Source organism: Pseudopodoces humilis, chromosome 21 (assembly GCF_049639895.1).
Source record: "Pseudopodoces humilis isolate 2021_Gansu_Grassland_sample_001 chromosome 21, ASM4963989v1, whole genome shotgun sequence".
Taxonomy (NCBI): Eukaryota; Metazoa; Chordata; class Aves; order Passeriformes; family Paridae; genus Pseudopodoces; species Pseudopodoces humilis.
Genome location: NC_142220.1, coordinates 5587251 through 5606198, shown reverse-complemented (window position 1 = coordinate 5606198; position 18948 = coordinate 5587251). Strand labels below are relative to the sequence as shown.

The 18948-nt window shown below is 37.7% G+C and overlaps 1 protein-coding gene across 5 annotated transcripts in view; it reads right to left on the bottom strand.

Moving 5' to 3' along the window:
• The window catches only part of SPAG9 (sperm associated antigen 9), a 58094-nt gene that overhangs the window by 12598 nt on the left and 26548 nt on the right, over positions 1–18948 (bottom strand). For all 5 annotated transcript variants that reach the window (XM_014255838.2, XM_005526715.3, XM_014255839.2 and 2 more), the window contains 18 exons: positions 16950–17103; positions 14021–14231; positions 13440–13539; positions 12746–12867; positions 9687–9744; positions 9037–9189; positions 8898–8949; positions 8347–8477; positions 7139–7195; positions 6120–6293; positions 5323–5452; positions 4983–5075; positions 4535–4702; positions 3612–3783; positions 2290–2517; positions 1406–1601; positions 851–973; positions 241–321 (listed from right to left, as the gene is read on the bottom strand). In XM_014255838.2, the coding sequence (XP_014111313.2) occupies positions 241–321; positions 851–973; positions 1406–1601; positions 2290–2517; positions 3612–3783; positions 4535–4702; positions 4983–5075; positions 5323–5452; positions 6120–6293; positions 7139–7195; positions 8347–8477; positions 8898–8949; positions 9037–9189; positions 9687–9744; positions 12746–12867; positions 13440–13539; positions 14021–14231; positions 16950–17103 (2403 nt within the window). The remainder of the gene's footprint in view (positions 1–240; positions 322–850; positions 974–1405; positions 1602–2289; positions 2518–3611; positions 3784–4534; positions 4703–4982; positions 5076–5322; positions 5453–6119; positions 6294–7138; positions 7196–8346; positions 8478–8897; positions 8950–9036; positions 9190–9686; positions 9745–12745; positions 12868–13439; positions 13540–14020; positions 14232–16949; positions 17104–18948) is intronic.

Genomic DNA, 18948 nt, shown 5'->3' with positions numbered 1-18948 from the left:
TAGCAACCTATAACTGCTTTGCATAGCTACAGCTCAACCTTTGGGCTATGTATTTTCAACAGGTACAAGATTCCTTTTATTTTCCCTGCTCCCCAGAGGTTTTCCACTGTCTCTCAAATAGCATGCAGGCAGCTATGGCAACTGACATTACCAATATCTGAGGAGGAAATATAAAACTACTTTGGAAAGTATTTTAACAGAAATTCATTATTATTTACATGACATTCTTTCAGGACTTACACAATACTGAGAATAGAATCTTTAAGTTTAATGGCATGTACACATTTCCTCCACTGGGCCACTGACGAATGAACATACAGGCTGCAAAGACAAATCAGGAGGGATTAAAAGTACTACCAGACAAAAACAACCACAAGCAAAATCCTTATAAACTGAAATCCACAATCAAAGGGAAAATAAGTTTTCATCTTCCACTGAAAAGAAGAACTACATGAGCAGCAGAATGGCTCTTTCAGGGGCCTAAAGCTTAACAAACTCCCTTGGAGATCCATCTGCAGTAAAAATTACAATACATTTTTCTAGCTCACTAAAATATTGAAAGTTACGGAATTAAGAGACTATAACAATTTCTTTGACTACAAAAAAAAAAAACCCAGAAGTCCTCTGCAGATGAAGAGCTATCTAACAAAAAAGGGCTTGCAAATCACCTACAGTACTTCCTTTGAATTCTATAATGCCTAAAAATGCAGCAAAGCATTCAAGGTTTTGGCTCTCTTGAGATCATCCTGTGCTTAATCTTGACTGGAGACAGTTACCAGGCCTGTAGGCACAAGAAGCAAGTTTAAAGTAATTATTATAAATAAATGTAACAAGATTAGCATTTCCTTACCATCCATTCTGTGCTCCAAGCCACATGGTTGGTAAAAGGCTACTCATTTTCTGTGCTTCCTCTCTCACTAGATCTTGCTCATTTGGCAGAACTGCAACATCCTTATATAACTCTGATTCAGTACTGGAAGAAAACACCAGATAAAACACATTTAATGGAGTACACAGATAACTCAGGTGCTTACTTCACTACTGAGAGTTCCTACACTGGCTTTTGAACTACATGAGGTGTTTAAAAACACAGTAACCACACATGAAAATACAACACAGATTGAAAACCTCAATAACAATGAATTTCTTCAAGTGAACATTTATTTTTACAAGGAAAACTTCTATTCAAGCCTGCCAGTATTATTATCACTGGGGAATGGCAGAAGAGAGTCACAAAGCAGAATCTTGTACCAAGACTACTTATATAAACCTCAACCCACTCAAAAAGGAAAAAGAAGCAGTCATTTTGTCTCCATGCTACATGCTCCTACAACATATTGTTGTATTTATGTGCATTTCTTTTTTTAAATACATTTTAAGAGGTATAAGGACTGAGACTAGGTACTTAGGCTGATACACAGGGGATGCCTCTGTTGTATGTTGCACTCCCAAGGGATCTGTAAAGACATGCTCTGTGTAGACTCCAGTCTGTGCAATATCAGCTGTGTCTTCTCCTGTCCCTGCATTGACTTCTGTTGCTTCTGTTGCCTCCTCTGCCGTTGGAATGTTCTCATCTACTGAATTATTTTCAGTTGCAATATCTACGAAACAAACAAATTTGAAAAACCTTTTAACAGCTGCGATAGAATTTGCTATTGTTTATAACAGCCTGAACTCGATACTTAAACTGAACTGAATACCTGCCAGACAGTCACAATTTCCACATCAGAATCAAAAACAGCACATGAGAAATGCCCAAATTTTAGCAGGTTGCACTGTATAAACAAATGTCAAATGCACTTTAAGTATCAACCCGGTGACTGATGGCTCAGATTGGCCATTAAATGATTAACTAGGACAGCAGTGAACAAGGCCAACTACCACATATCCACTGACAATCATATCACCATGCAGCTCTGCAGGGTATATGACAAAACACAGCAAGAATGTCTGTAAAATAATCCATTTCACTTAAATCTCTGTTAAGACCTCACAAAATCCAAGGCATTTATTTTAGTCACTCTATGGCAAGATCTGAATTTCAAATATTACATTAAAATCTCGCTCTAGAGCAGGCACAAGAATTCTCAGAAGTACCCGCAAGAAGCAGCTGACAATTCCCATTTCATGTCACCTCCACCACATTTTCAGCTACAATTTACAGATCTAAAGAGAGAGTTTATGTCATCGTGCTTATACACTGTTAAACTCAGTAGTTGCACCACTTATTTCCAGCTGCACCTCAAGGTGTTTGGCCAGCCCTGACACACCTGACTGTTTATTACATACCTGACTGTTTCTCTGCCACAGGTGAGGCCCCATTGATGTCGTGGGCACCAGAAGCCCCTGTGAGACCCTCAGCAGTGCAGCCCACCACGGTGATGCCCCCCAGCAGACTGTCAGTCTCAGCAGAGCTGTTGCTGGTCATACTGCCACACAGGGAAGATTTGTCCACTTGGCTGGAATCTGCTTCCTGGGACCCTTCTTCTCCTGCAGGGTAGTCTGTTTCCCTTGCCCCTGAAAGAGATCAAACTCAGAATAACACAATATCCTGAGCTGGATGGGACTCAAGATCCAGTCCAACTCCTGGCCCTGCACAGACACCAAACAATCCCATTCTTTGTCTCAGAGCATTATCCAAACAATCCTGGGGCGCTGGCAGATTTGGTGCCATGACCACTGCCTTGGGGAGCCTTTTCAGTGCCCCACCACCCCCTAGGGAAGACTTTTTTTGATATCCAGCCTAAACATCCCCTGACACAACTTCAGGCCATTCCCTTGGGCCCTGTCACTGGGTGTTTTTCATAGGGATAAAGCTGAATCACTTCTCTAACCATTATGCTTCAAACTGAATGAACTCCAGCAACTGAGATTAAACAAGCAGACAGCCTCTATCTACAAGGTTATTTTAACATGATCAGCAAAAGTGGAAGATGCTGTCACAAAGCTCACGAAACAAAAGCAAGATTGACACATGTTGCCCTACAATGTCATTCACTGTATTTCAATCTGCGGTTTTCCAAATAGCTTATTTATATTTTAATTATATCTTCCTCTAAAATTAGATTTCATAAGAGTGCATGTATGCAAGGGCACCTATCTATACCTTTATGTAGAGTTTAGGTTCAATAGATCCTTTGTTCTGGAAGAAAAAACATTTTTTTCATGTTCAACCCTCTTATACTTTCAAGACTTAAAATACACTCAAATGCAACAAAGATCCTCTCTGCGAGGATCTGCAAGACTTGCTACTTATCTTCAAGGGGCTGAAGAGGTCAAAAAAGCAACCAGCATATTATTCCTTTTGTGATACTCACAATTCCATGAAATATTGACACTGTTGCACAGTTTAGAGTACATCAAACAAAATAGCTCCCCTTGGCTGCTGACATCTCTCTGATTTTCAGTTAATTTAGGTCAACAGCCAACTAAAGAGTGAAACAGTAGGGTAGAAATGCAATAGTTTAACGTACAATTAAACACTTTCCTACTGCTGTGTTACATTAATTCTTTATCACAGTAAGTAACAAATCTGTGGGTTTTCATTGCCTAAGAAAAGCTGAATAAGAAACAGTTAAAAAAGCAGGAGCTGAACCAGCCCAAGTATTTACCTGGCACACTGGCAATACAAAGCACGTGAGAATTGCAAACAATGAAACTGTCCAGAATATTCCCTGGTTGATTTGCATCAATGATGATAACTTTTGTAGCAGAATGCGTGCTAGTACAGATCCAAACCAGACTGGATAATTCTTCCTGATGTTTCAGTTCCTTCTGCTGATCCTGAAGCACAACAAAGGCAGAAATGAACAACAGAAAGGGGGACAAGAATAGAATTATTACCTTTGATCTTTTATGGTCTTACATTTTCACCTACAGAAAAATACATAAATATGTGTGAAGTTAAATATCTTCAATGCCATTGTAAAATTACATATAGTTACTTGTTCTCCACATATCTGAAGTATAAACCTCCTTCATATTTCATACTTATTAAAATATGTACATACATATTAATAATACATACATATTAGAAATGCAGAAAATATTATAATTACACTGCATAATTATACAGTTAGACCAGTATAATATAAAAACATTACTGACAAGCCAACTACCATACTCAGTATCACCACAGGTTAATGTGATATACCAAAGGACTTTAAAATTAAGACTTTGTTTTTATGCTCTTAATATTAATCCCATTCATGGCAATTAGAACATAAACAGTTCTGTCACAAATGGTTTTTAAAGGAGGCAGCACTGGTATAAGCAGTCCATCATTTTGATGTAAAATTTATTTGCTCCTGAGATTTGCCAGCAAGGGAAGAATCAAAGTATTTAATAGTTGGATTCAATAACCCAAATATCCTGGGCTAATGACTAACCAAGAAAAATCTATTTGTTACCAATGAACCTGATTAGAAAATATCATATCACTCTACAGTTACACAGTAAAGATGTATAATGATATAATTTTTATTTATTTATTATTTATATAATTATTATTAAATGCGCCTTGCAGTGACCTTACCTTGAGCTCTTGGTCTAGTTTATCTAAGCTACTCTGGGATCCTGTTTGCTGCTTGTTGCCATCTGCATCCACACCAGTCACATCATTGTAGAACACACTGGCACCAACCACAGACCCTCCATCTCGTGTCTTCCCTCCTGACAGATTCACCCCTACAGCACACCACAGCTTGGGAGAAAAATAAATGTTTCACTTGAATCTCAAACTAAAAAAAGAGACACAAGCATTGTTAAATATGCTAAGTGGTATCAACATTATTATATACCCAAAATCCATTTTAAGTTATTAATTACAACTCAAGTAATGTACATTTTATTGAGACATAAAATCTTCACTATGCTTTAAAAAGAAACAACTTGATTTGAAAAATAATGTAATTGAGTCCAAAACAAAAATACTCCAGCTATAGTTTGCCCAAATCTCTCTAACATTGCTGGAAATATCCTACCTTCATAGAGGTATCCTTCTCATCTAAAGGTCTCAGATAAACAGGTACAGGCAAGTTCTTCATCTTATTTTCACCCTGTCCACCATTTGCCACCTAGGTAAAAAAACAAACAAAGAGGAAGTTTTACCTTTAAAAGAGGTTTACAATCTTTGGAATCAGTTGCTCAGAATTTATTAAACACAATTAAGAGTTCTGCATTTTTGTTTCCTTTAGAAAGATTCTTTACTGCTAAGTTAAAAAAAAAAAAAAGCTGGAATCAATCAAACAAGCTGTAAAATCATACCTTAGTCAAATGTAACAAAACATGAAGCTGTTACCATTACACTTGAAAACATCATACCTGTTTGTACTTCTGAGGTAAACTCCAGCCAAAAGCCTGCACTCTGCCATCCTCTTTCTGGACGTGAGCTTTCACCTGGCGGTACTGCTCTCTCTTCTGCTCCCGGCGTGAGGCTAAACTGGCTTCAGTTCTGGGCAAGAATCAGGATTGATGAACTTCTTACTTTTGCTCTTTAGAATCTCTTGTGAAATGGGAATTGCTGTTAACCTCACAACAAAGATCTCTGTGGAAGCACTGGATTACCAAGGATATCCCTAGTTTTTTTCACCTATCAAAATACCAGGTTTCCTGTGGGCTATTTTTAAGGGACTGGTAAAAACCAGGCAAAACCAGAAAGTCTATTGCATACTTAAAAGAAATTAATTTGGGTTGTGTACCTCTACTAGGAGCTTTAGAAGTTCTAACTCACAAGCATATGTTGCCAAAACAAAGCACAGAAGGAAAAAAATAATTACAGATACTTGTTAGCCTGACTCTTAAATGAACCTTAAGTACCTGTACAGTTATTGCCCAGCTACAACATTTGCGTATTGAAGTGTACCAAATATTGCCTCCTGTGCCTAAATGCACTTTTTTGAAAGACAGTGGTATTTACCAAGTAGAATATTTCAGCCAGGTGCTGAAAATATTCACCCACTCTGCACATTTCACTCTGCATTATCTTGAGTCTATATGAATCAACACTCACTTCAGGAGAACATTATACCTCACTTAGCAGCATGCTAGTAATCTCAGAGGACTAGAAGAGTGAACACTTAATAAAGCATATCTACAAGTATAAAACCAAAATGTCTTACTCTTCACTGAGGAATTCAAAGGCTTTAGATTTGTCACTGGGTAATTGAGATAAGGTGCTGCTTCTTTTCTTGACAGATGGAGTAATGTGCGAGGTTGGAGCATTATACTTAACATTGACAGGAGGTTCTGGTTTCTTTGCTGTATTGCTGGATGAACTGAAGAGCCTGCTAAAACTAGAAGAGAAAAAGACAAGAGTCAAGATTTGTCAGATACATCCAAATTTGACTATGCAGGCAAAACACAGCCTGCTCAAGATAGTTGAAGTAAGAAACTGGAGCCCAACATAGCAGCAGCCACCACACACTCACTAACACTCTCAAAGCACAAGATCTCATGTCCATAAGAAAAATTCTTAAAGGATTATTATCCCATTTATCAAATTCAATGGGAACTTCATTGTGAATTAACATTTACAGGGAGCCAACAAAATTAGGATGTGAACATCACACCTGGACAGTTCTATGAAGGACACTAGTTCATGCAGAGAACATTTTAAAAACCTCACTATTTTCTAGGCAACAAAATAAAACAGTCTTCAGCAAATCACAATATCAAAAGGATTATTTGACAAATATCTCGTTGTGAAAAACACTGGTTTGGATTTAAAGAGCTTGAGGTCAGCAAGGAGAATGTAACAATCAGTAAGCTATACTTCACAGAGGGAAAAGAAGCTGAAGTAAATGCAACCTACATGTGCTATTCAGTTTCTACTTTTCATTGTAAAAACGAATATGGAAAAAATGTTCAGAAGAATCCTGGTGCATATTCAGCTAGGAAGAAAAATTCCAGCACTTTGGCATTTAACTTCACAAAGTTCACAGCCACTCACTACATGCTGTGGCTTACAATACATTTTGTCTTCAAGACCAATCTTACCAAGTTGGCATGCTGGGCAACAAGAAAAGGGTTAAGAGATCTTCATCTGCCAAAAAATAATTAGCTAACATACACAAATGTGCCAGCTAATTGGTTGAAGTTTTTACTTATTTCTGCCAGTGAGTTGTTTTTCTATACTTACAATTGCCAAATGCTTGATCTTTTCTTCTCTTGCATGGCTGGATTTTCTCTGGATGCTCTACAAGAAATGAATTCCAAGTTTACTGAGTAAACAACAACTAAAAAAGGAAAAGGAACAGCATGTAACTCTTATTTTTTTTTGAAAAGGATAACATCTTGAAAATAACAGAACCTGTTCTTTCACACTGCTACTTCTTTACTGATCAGAGGACAATACTGAAATTCCCACTAGAGGAACTAAAGTTACATAATAAACTTCATCCACATTTCTTTGCAACCCAAACAAACTAACAACTTTTCAGACAGAAGAGACAAGTCTGCATAACACTTTGTAAAGAAAAGAGCTTGAAGAAAGCAGCAAACCATTTAAAATTATTCTGCCCCCTATTTAATATTTTAACCATTGCTTTTTTGTTTTAAAGCCTCTTAATCTTCAATACATCAGTAAATAATTGATAAAGTAAGTGTTCCTATAGCCATAGATAAGAGAGGAGAGGATTTCTACATCAGACAAAGCTACAGAAGAACAAGCCATGGCTGTTGAGAATGTGCATTTTTCCTCCCAAACAGTCACAGGCATGAGGACAATGGGAACAAATACATGTCACTGCTGTCCATGGCCAGCAGGCAGCACCACAGCCTCTGATACCTGTGCTCAGGGACAAGGATGAGCTGAGGTCTGAGACTTAGGTTTTTAAACTATACCTTCCAAACAACTAAATATTCAGGATGCAAATGAGACCAAATCACCATCTTTATTGCTCATATTTAACACACCTTGCACAACTTCCAACTGTTTTATCCTGAATTACCTAAGTCCTTCCAAAGAAATTATGCTTAGTCTGAAGGCTACCTAATCTGTATTTTGACATCACAAGGTATGTGTACACACAGAGTAATTTTTACTGCCCATCAGATTAATGTTGTTTATAATTACCAACTTTTGTAACTGTTCTAAAATAAGAATCCCTTGAAAAAATGTATTTCACATCATATGAAGTAACATCTTCACTGTGATGAAGATGTTCACTCCACTTGGTAAGGTATCACCAAGAACTATTCTGACAAATTTTATGCCCATAACTTAAAAACAGTGTTCCTCATGGGCATGAGGAAAACAAGCAGAAGGCAATGAACCTGCTGACCAGATCACTCTGCAGTTAAAAACCACAAGGAGCTCTGTGCAAGATTCTGTAAGATCCTTTTCACCTTATCATCTCAGTCCATCGGACAGCCTCCTGCAGCTCCATCAGCCTCTCCTTGTACTGGTTCCTCTCCATCAGCACTCGGGCCATTTCCACACGTGTGAAGCGTTTCCGCTGCGCCGTGGGGACATCGCTCTGGGCACACAAAAACAAACGTGGCAGGGACAAATGAGCACCACAGGGCCCTGCAGAGCCACCCTCTGCCTCCTGGTAACAGCCAGGCTAGGGCACAATCCCAGATTTCAAGTAGTTAACTCGGAAATCTGAGTTTTACCTTCCTCTCCTCCCATCCTTTGTATGCGATATACTGTGAATTAAAACAGTTCTTCAAAAAAAAATAGTGTGATAATAGTGGGCAGAGAGGAAAGCAAGCAAACCAATCACTGCCAATTTAAGTTTACTTGTGCCCTTTAGACCTTCTGTCATTTCTACACAGAGAGGAACTTTACCACTAATTATTAGGCAGTAAGTTTTAGTAGAACTCATTAAACACACAGACTTCTAGTGTCCCATTAAATTACACACACAAAACCACACACACATATATCCACCTACATCATCATCCTCTTTAGCCTTCTGTCTTGCTTCCTCTGCTTCTGCACGAGCTCTAGATACAAAATAAAAACCGGCTGCATTAAACACCACAGAAGAGTTTTTCTTCTTTTACTTTTTACATTAATTAAATTAAACTTACTTTCTCAGCTCTTCTTCCAATTCTTTATTCTTCTCTTCAAGCTTTTGTTTTGCTTGTTTTACAGCCTCTAATTCACCTTGTAGTACATCCTTCTCACAGGTCAATTCATCCACCTTTGCTATTAAATCATTCTTCACTACATTCAGTGCATTTCTACATGAACATTGAAAACACATGGTTATAATGATGACCATGGTCTCACAGTTCAGCCTGGATTTATTTTTGAAGACCTACCCATTTATTACACAGAGCTACTGTAAAAAGATACAGCTTTCTTAGAAGTCAAACCATCTCCCCCCCCAAATCTCCAACATTCAAACACATTCACATTCTCTCTATTAGAAAAAAGTACTGATAAATCAGTCCTCAACAGTGCTCCACTGGATTTGCCTCTGCACTTAAAGCTGTGTGTCTTTCACAGAGTTGATCTCATCAGGACACAGCACTGCATGCCTTGGAGCCTTACAAGGATAAAAGCAGATTTTGCTTCTTAGGCCCTCAATTTCTAGAAGACCAACTCAGACAAATACACCTCCACTACTCTTAGAACTGAAAGCACATTTGTATAGTTTCAATTCTGCATCAGGATATTGAAGATATAATGAACTAACAGGAAGTCAGTATTTCTGACTCCTCACAGTCTCACTTACTTTGTTTCCAGCAGCTGAGTGTTTTCCAAAATAAGGTTTTCAACCTCACGCCCCATTCCTTTCAAAGGAAACAAACACATGAAATTAGCAAGTAAAATCAATGTGTTCACAAAACTTGTGATTTGCCACTGTTTAAAGTCAACTGAATTTTAAGTATGACAAACTTGTCAGAAGAACTGTGAACTAGCTGAAGTTGCAGGTCCAACCTACTTTCTAAAACTTTTCCCCCCCACCTTCTCCCAATCTGACTTCAATTAAAGCCCGAAGACATCCCTGAATAAGCACAGGCCAGTGCTGCTACTCTGTATTTTTAGAAGATGTTACAATACTTAGTCAAAAACCAAACACAGCATATATTGCAGAAGTGTTAGACCACAAAAAGTTAAGTTTAAAATGATCAACTGTCTTTTATACCATGTTAGATACCAAAGAGTATCAGTTATGGATACAAGACATGCTGAATATAAAGTTCAGATTGTGAAAGCCCTGCAGATTTCCCCAGAACAAATGATACCTTACCAAAGAAATTATGGTCTTTAAAGCCCATGCATTCCATGTAGAGCAAAAACAAGAACAAGAAACATTTCATGTGAGGTGTAGTATGAGCGAGGAGTAATAAAATATTTAGAAGTAAGAGTGAATTAAAGCCACCACCAAAAATGTGAAGTGGGATGTGATATGATTAGAAGCAGGATTTATACAGAAGACTGATGTTGAAGAATTTAAGTTTGTTGCAACCATTTCCATTGGTTAAACTTTTTATAAAAATCAGTAACAATAAAAGTCTCTCATTTTCTGTGAGTTCTTGGAAGAAATTCAAAGCCATTCAGAAGTTTCCAATCAATATGCTATTATGAAAAAAAGTGAACATAACTTTTCAAGTAACAACTTCAGTGTTACTTAAATTTCTGGAAATTAATTTCTCACCCTATTTTTTGCACACCTTGTATAATTTTCAGAATTTTAAAAAAGGTAATTTCAGGAGAGAATAATTATTTTGCATCTTGCACAGCAAAATAATTACCACACAGATAACAGCAGAAATTATGTTAATTCAAGATTAACATAATGAATGAAAAAGGTATCTTAATGGTGGAGGCCTTTTAAAATACTTTAGGAATATAATTTTCTAAATAACTTTGGCAGCAGAATACTTTAAAGATATTTGGATAACAAAGAAAATAAGTATCTATAAATAGATATGCAAGTCAAAGTTCCCTTTTTTGACATTTACCTCTCTGGGTTTTGGATTAAAATTAAATAATATTTACTGAAGTAACTTAGCCATGGTTAATTTATCAATATCAGGTGAAATCCCCTATACTACAGCCATCAAGAGATTTTATTCAAGTTGCTATTGCTTTTTAAACATTTTCAATATTGACAGATAAAAGCACTTAGGATCACATCCAACAGGCTTCAGGATCTTTTATAATGCAAGAACAAAAACTAGAAAGCTAGGGTGCAACAGCAAAAAAAAAGTTACCAAGCAAAGAAAAAATGCAGAGAATGTATTTTATGAGAGCAGCAGCCAAGAATGCCTAACTGGAGAAGCAACAGATTTCAAAGATTTTTTGAAAAAAGAAGCATACACACCAGAATATTCCCCTGGGTATGCAGCCCAAGAGAAAACAGATTAGAGAATCCCAATTAACTATTTTTACACAACTCCATACTGAAGTTTAATGCTCACTTAGAACACGTCCAAATGCTTCACACAGACTAGCCTGGATACAGGTGTGGCTTTTCAGGTTTTGGACTACAGTTGTCCTCAAACAGAAATGACGATTCTAAAATAAAATTTTCAGACCAACACATTCTGCATAACAAATGCAGGAATAACCCTAGGTTCAGTTTGCACACACTGGTGCTTCCAGCAATAGATTTATAGAAAATGGTAATAAACTCACTGACAAACCTTTAATAAGTTATACTAAAAAGTATATTAGTTTTTGCTCATGAAAAACAAAGCATTAGAATCAGGATATCCTGATAATAGTTTGATTTCTTTAATCAATTTATCACAGCTAAGGGATGGGTGTTACTCTATGTTAATACTTCTCCAGTATCTGTATTTTTGCATGCAGAATGTGTGCTTAGTTGTCCCTGTGACAATGGAATGACATCCAAGAGTTTTGGATGGAGTATGTTGCACTAAGGATGTGGAGAGCCTCACAGAGTGACAACAAAGAAAAACCATCTCAGACTGGAGATGGGCCCATTACTCATAATGAGTAATACCTGCAGAAATGTCACCTGTTTGATGTAAAATAAGTTTCTGGAGGAACAGTGAACAACCAGAAATCCAGACTGCACACAGGAGTTTTAAGTGCTAACAATCTGTATTTTTGTAGCGTCAGAGTACAGAAGCAAACAAGCTGCTGATTGTCTGCCTACAGCCCATTTCAAAAGCACCCGAGAGTGGCATCTGCATTTTATACATTCCATAGTATTCATTATTTCAAAATGAGGCCTGAAAAATTATATAGCAAAACATAACTTGCTACGTTGTTTATAGAAAGAGCATTCTTCTGATGACATTTTTGATCTTGGTCAACTCAAAACTCAAGTTTTTTTCAGTCAGCCTAGAAGTAACAACAAGCTGCTTAGTGGAAGGAGAAATGTGGGTTTGCCCTCCCCTATAAATTAATAGTTTGATTCTCAAATTACCACCACTCCATTTGCTGCAATTCTCCTTCAAGTTAAAATCCCTAAGGAGGTGATAAAGCCAGGCCACTAGAGATCAGGCACGACCTGAATAAAACTACCTAGAACTAGTTCAAGGCAAAAATCCTTCCTTAAGATAAAAATCCTTACATAAGAGAAAATAGAGAGAGAAATGGAGAAGAGTGAAGGAAGTGCCCCAAAAGATTAAGATCGTTATACAGAGAGAAAGAACAAACACTTTCCTCTGGTTTTGCATTCCAATGACTACCTTAGGATGCTACTCAAACAATTTTAATGCAAATGAAGCCTAACAATAAATCCAGCAATAATAATTAAGTACTTCCTAAAAAGGAAAATTGCTGTATACAGCATCTTTAAATAACCTTTCTTACCCAGTAAATCTGCACCTTCATCCACATCTCCAATTAGGCCAGAACCAGCAGATGACAGCTCTTCAAAGAGTGACTCTGTGTTACGGTCAAATGCTTTGTTCTTGATGCCTTTGGTGGGAGTGCTGGGCAGAGAATTAAACAAGACATGAAAAGCAGGGAGATAACACTCCCAAAACAAAGAAAAGCTTGCTCTGGATTTTTTTACCAGTAGTTCATTTGTTCCCTCAAATAAGCCCCACAAGTTTTAAGTTAGCTTACAAGTTCTAGATTATATTTTCAAATACTGTTGTGCCATCAAGATCCCAAACTTGAAGCAGTTGCTGATACTGAGCTGGACATTATTTTAATAAATTAAAGCATATCAAGTTTTGGCCTATATAAATTCATTTGTGTCAGGGCTTAGTTAGCCCAAATGCCTGAAGAACAGCCAGCTCAGCTAAACTGGAAGTCATTTAATATAACAAGAATACAAGAGAACTGAATAGTAGGAGGTGTCAAACTGTTCCTCTGGTCAGAGAAAGGGCTCCTTTCACACAAAGCTCTTACACCCCTAAGATTCACCACACAGGGTAATTTTATCTTTCTCATCACAAGACTGAAACAAAGACAAGAAAAAGGAAAATTCCCCTACAGAGCATCTTTAAATAACTTTCTAAAATTTGTCTTCTTCCTCAAATCACAAAACACAACTTACCTGGAACCCTTATATCCACTGATGTCTTTATCCATATCCAACTCTGGAGTTGAGTCAATGATTGCCTGAACTTCAGATTTTTCTTCATTTTCATTTCCCCCTGGGGCAAAGCAAGTGGTACATGCCCATAATCAGAATCATCATGACATATTAACTACATGTAGTAGTTCTTAATGAACCACCAACTTAGGATACTTCCGTTCAAAGACTTATCAAGGTAATTAAATGAAAAGACCCACAGATTTTGATACTCTAGTGCAGACACTGGAATTTCTAGATCCCTTCTGAATTTAACACAAGTCATCCAACAGCAGTTATTTCCTACTATTTCTGCAATTGAAACCATGATGTCCAATACTTCGTGACTTTGTGCCTTTTCTACTGCCAAAGAAATGTCATAAAAAAATTCTGATTCTGAAGAAAAAAGGACTAGCCACCAAAAACAACCTCTGACCAATATTTTATACTTAAAATATTGAGTAAAAAACCCATTTTCGTTTGTGGCACAACAAAAGATAATTAATAAGTGATCAAATATGAGGTCCATAGTAACCCTACATTAAGAAGTTGAAGCAGCTCACCAGTGCACACATTTCTTGTCTCTTGAGCTGCCTGTACTTCAATATTCTTGCTTACATCCAGTTTCTCATTCGACATCTCTCTGTCCTTTGCAAGCCCTTCAACATTTTCCTTTTGAGGGGTTTCAGCAGGCAGCACAGGATCATCTGAAGCAGCTGTGGATGCTGGAGTAGTACATTTGGATCCTGCTTGGCTAACATCAGAGAGCTCATCCTAGAATTGCACCATTACCAGTAAAAAATGAACACAAAGTGTTAATAGAAGAGTTGGGCATATAAACTAAGGAACAGACAACAAAACCACTGTATTATACTGAAAATTACGCAAATGCAAAGACAGATAAATAAAAAGAATATTTTAAGCCAGTACAGTCATCTTTAGCCTGTGGCTGTTTCACTGATGTTAAGGCAGTTATTGCTACATAAAAATGCCTTTATTTTTAATAGTAATGTTTGATCTCAGCTGATAATTTTAGTCACAACTTTAAGGTACTTTTCCATGAAGTCTTCCAGAAAACAAGCAACATTCTAAGAGTCCTCCTAGCTGCACAATGAACTGCTTAATCTTCCCAAAGCTGATATAAAATTAATGATTCAGAATATACATGGTACCTTAAAAAGCAGCCACTGAAGCACTGATGCAAACATGGATTTAACTATATAAAACTGTAGTAATTCATAGAATCATAATCACAGAATGGTTTCGGCTGGGAAGGACCTTAAAGATCATCTTCTTCCAACCCCTAGTCCAGTGGTGAGCAGGGACTCTCCACTAGACCATGGTGCTTCAAGCCCTGTCCAGGCTGGCCATGAACATTCCCAGATTTGCAAGCACTTTGCTCAGGTTTTATGCACTTTCCAGTCTGAACTGTGAGCACTGGCTGACACTGGGAATGAGACATGGAACTGTGGTAACTCCTTGTCCAGTTAAGATTTCAGATCGACCAAGGAACATCAGTAAACAGCTCCTCCTCCAAAGCTGATTCTTGGTAACAATTTACAGTGACACTGTGTCAAGACCCACAAGTATTGCATTAATTATGGACTTGATCCAGACTGGGACCATTACTCAGAGCTGCATCAGGCACTGGGTGGAAGGGCAGAGTGGATTGTGTGTGACACAACCTGAATATACCAACAGCCCTTTTTTGGCTCTTTTCCTTCATCCACATTTTACCTCCCATTCATGCCCAGACCTACATCAGATGTCTGATCTATGACTTAAGCAGCACATTACAGTGAACAACAGCTCACTGCAGAGAGGAAAACAAGTCTGCCTGTTCAGGCCAATAGTTTCTAGCACACACCATTAGAGTCATCTTGTTGTGGAAAATAAAGATGAAACATGAGGCTGCTGTGTGCAAAAGAAAGGCAGGATGGTAACCCTTTATCAAAAGTTCTTGTAGGGTTTGTCTGGGAATCAGAGGTGAGAGCAAGGCTCCTGGACAAGTCTGCTAAATTTTTTAAAGATAACATGACTGAACTTGTCAAGAACAAAACAGGTTTAAAATAAAATAGATTTTGCAAAGCACAAATTCACTGCATGCCTTTTTGAGGATGAAATGAAACTGAATTTTAAGGTTATTTAAAAAAAAACACAGAAGAGACCATACACTGTCTCACTTGTACTTAGCATAAGATTACTATGAATTTTAACTTACAGATTTCTCCTTTTGGAACTTACTAAGGCAAAATTTTTATTTGTGTGGGGACAGGAAGCAAAATACACATTTATGTGTATCAGCATAAATTTAAAGCTTGCTTCCTACAGTAACATCTCCACACTGAATTTGCAAGCCCTAGAAATAAAAAATACAGCACTAATTGCCTATCAGTTACTGACAGTTGTCATTGTTTAATAGTAAAACTGCAGAATAACCAATTATTAATATGTGATTTTCTGTCAAAAGCATTCAGAAATACAGACACCTCTAAAGGAATAAAAGAAAAGAAAAAACCACTACCCAAAGGCCTTTTGAATGGGTGAAGTTGAGGGACTGGCTAATAGTTCTTCATACTTGAGTGAGCAGATACAGAAGGGAGGAAGTGGTGCCCCTTACTGAGGGCAACCAGAGCTCACGCAAACAAGGAATAAAACCTCAGCAGAGCTGCTGGCTCTGTTTAGACATTTGAACATCTTTGTATTCCAAGAGCATCCACTAACTGATGCAGCACAAACTGATCACTGACTTTCACACACAAAGCTCAAGGAAAATAGCTTGACAATAGCACAAGAAAAAAAGGGGAATAGACTGGTCCTTTTCCTAAGGGAATTTCAAATCACCCCATCTATTTTATCGTTCTGGCTTTATGGTATCTTTTTAGCTTACTCTTGGAAACCACACAGATTAAACTGTTACAAGTATTTGTTCTAGAACTAAAGAAAAGCAAAAGCAATTTCATTAAGTGACACCAAATTAATCAGAATATCTCAAAGCCTAAACATTTGCAAGTCAGTGCTGTGTTGACTTAGCAAAATTGACTTTTTTGGTTATGTTGCCTGAAAAAACAGAAAAAATAGTTTAAAAATTCAGTAATTAAATCTGAAGGAGTAACTCATCTGCAATGCTGTGCAGGATAAAGCTAATTAGACTGTTCCCACTACCTAGTAACATATCTAGTGTAGAAAAGCAAGTTGGAACCTTTAAAAGGGTCCCACATCAGAAAGAAAAGACCCACTGCAGAGAATAAAAGGAGAACTAACCTGTATTATCACTCATTTGGAAAATGCCCCCAAAACTTTGTTTCTTGTACTAAGAAGGTTCCCTCAAAGCTCACTGGAGTAAACAATGCACCTGCCTTATACAGAGAGGTTTTAGGGGTCTACCACCTGTCTTTCAATTTGGGTTTGTTTTTTTTTCCATCCTCCCAGAGATCTACCATCTGTTATGGGAGTTTTTCCTGCCACACAAGGCAGCCAGGCTGTGCTCACCTTGAGGCTGGTGTGAGACCGTGGCTGGCTCAGCTCGTGGAATTTCCAGTGCTCTGCTGCCGGTGTTTCTGCCACCTCCCTCTGAGCCTCAGGCGTGAGGAGAGCATCTCCTGCAGGTAATGGGAAGATGCCCAGGGATATTGGACGCTCCTTCCTGTTGGAAAGACAGGCAGGGTTCATCAGCCATCTCAGATGTCCCACAGTTTATTTTCCTGCAGGCCTCTGGAATCAGCAGGGAAGTGGTGTAATTCCACATTCAAACATCCAGACGCTGCTCCATTAAATGCGCAGTGCAGCACACCCACACTGTGCCACAGCACCCAATAATTCCTCATTTCACAATTGCCAAGTCAATTCCATGGCTTTAAATAGCAGTTATTGATTTATACTGCATCTAATCTGTAGCAAACAGAAGTTTCACGGACATAAAACACCAACACAAGTATAAGACAAAAGTGTTCCCTTACTTGAGTTTGAAATTAGTTTTCATCGGCTACTATTAAAAATACCATTTTGCACCTTTTTCTCCAAGATATAACCACATAATTTCTACAACAGCAAACAGCTAAATCATCAACTGAAACATTTGCAAAATTGTAAACAGTAAGCCTCAAGCAACTCTTCTCAAATCATTGGGTATTTTATTCCTGAAGATCACAGAAATTACATGCATTTGTGTAAGAGAAAAGAAATGGGCCAGGGAATTACCAATGCTACAACTGGCTCTGCTAAAAATTGTGTAGTTTTACCCAAGATCAGTTCAACACTCTGCTTCACCCTGAAGCTGCACAAAAGCTTGTGCCAGCAAAGCAAATTATTTCATCACAAATTTTCACTTTTTCACTCTTTCTACTTCCCTATGGCAAACAGCATTTGGAAATTTGAAAGGTTTATGTAGTAACCCCAAAAAGAAACAAAAAATCCCCAGGTCAGTAGTGTGCTCAGTGAACAAGAGGATTCATTCTTCCTGCTAGGAAGAGACAAAAACATTGTGTGCAATGCCATTCATAAGATGCTTTGGCTAGTCCTGAAAAGGAAAAAATATCAGCCAGGCTTAGAACTGAGATAAGCAAAGTGTTTGTTTAGGCAGAACAATGTAATGCAGAAAAAAATGATTATAATAAAGTAGCACAGCTTTAAGTATAGTAGAAGATAAAAGTGTGCACAAGTGATGGCATAGTTTTCACATTTTAGCATTCTAAAAGGTCAAGTCACAACCAAATGTGCTTTCTTTCACAAGGCCCCTCACAAACTAAACATATCCTAGGCAGAATCGGTATTTGCATACAAAATACATGATAATATATGGCAGGGAGCACTGAAAAGCAAAAGTTAAGCATTTTTGGACATATTTTTGATTTTATTTACTTTGAAGAAAAGTTAGTGAAGAAGGGATTTTATTTACCAATTAATCAGTAAACTCCCTTTGGCAAATTTTACATTGTCAAAATCACAATGTTCAAACAGCAAACAATTCTAATTGGCATGAACCTTTACAGTCCAGGTGTACAAATATGCTCCTTGTCACAAAAACCTTTACACTTAATTCTCCTATTGGAGCTATCTTGGCCTTTCAGAAATATTATTCCAAATTAAGTCATTAATTGTGAAGTTGCAGGCAGCAAAATGAGTAAAGCAAAATCAGCCTGGGTTACAAAATTCAAAAGAGCTGATAATGTTCCAGCATCTGCAACTGCTGGAATGAGAAACCCCGCAGTGGATTCCAAGGATTCCCACTATTGTAACACGTCCTGCTTTGCTTTAGATTTCCCATAACTCTCAGGCATGTGAGGAACAAAAGACAGGCCATTCCATTGGATAAGAAGTGCAGGAACAAAAAGGAGGAAGAAAAGCTCCTCTTCAGTGGCTGACAGAGCTGCATTGTGAGGGGCTTGAACTTAGGCAGAGGCTCCAGCACATTTCCTTATTGCAGGACTTGCCAGAAAGGCAGATGCTTTGCAATCCTCAAGAGAGAGAATATTAAATGGGCACCAAAACA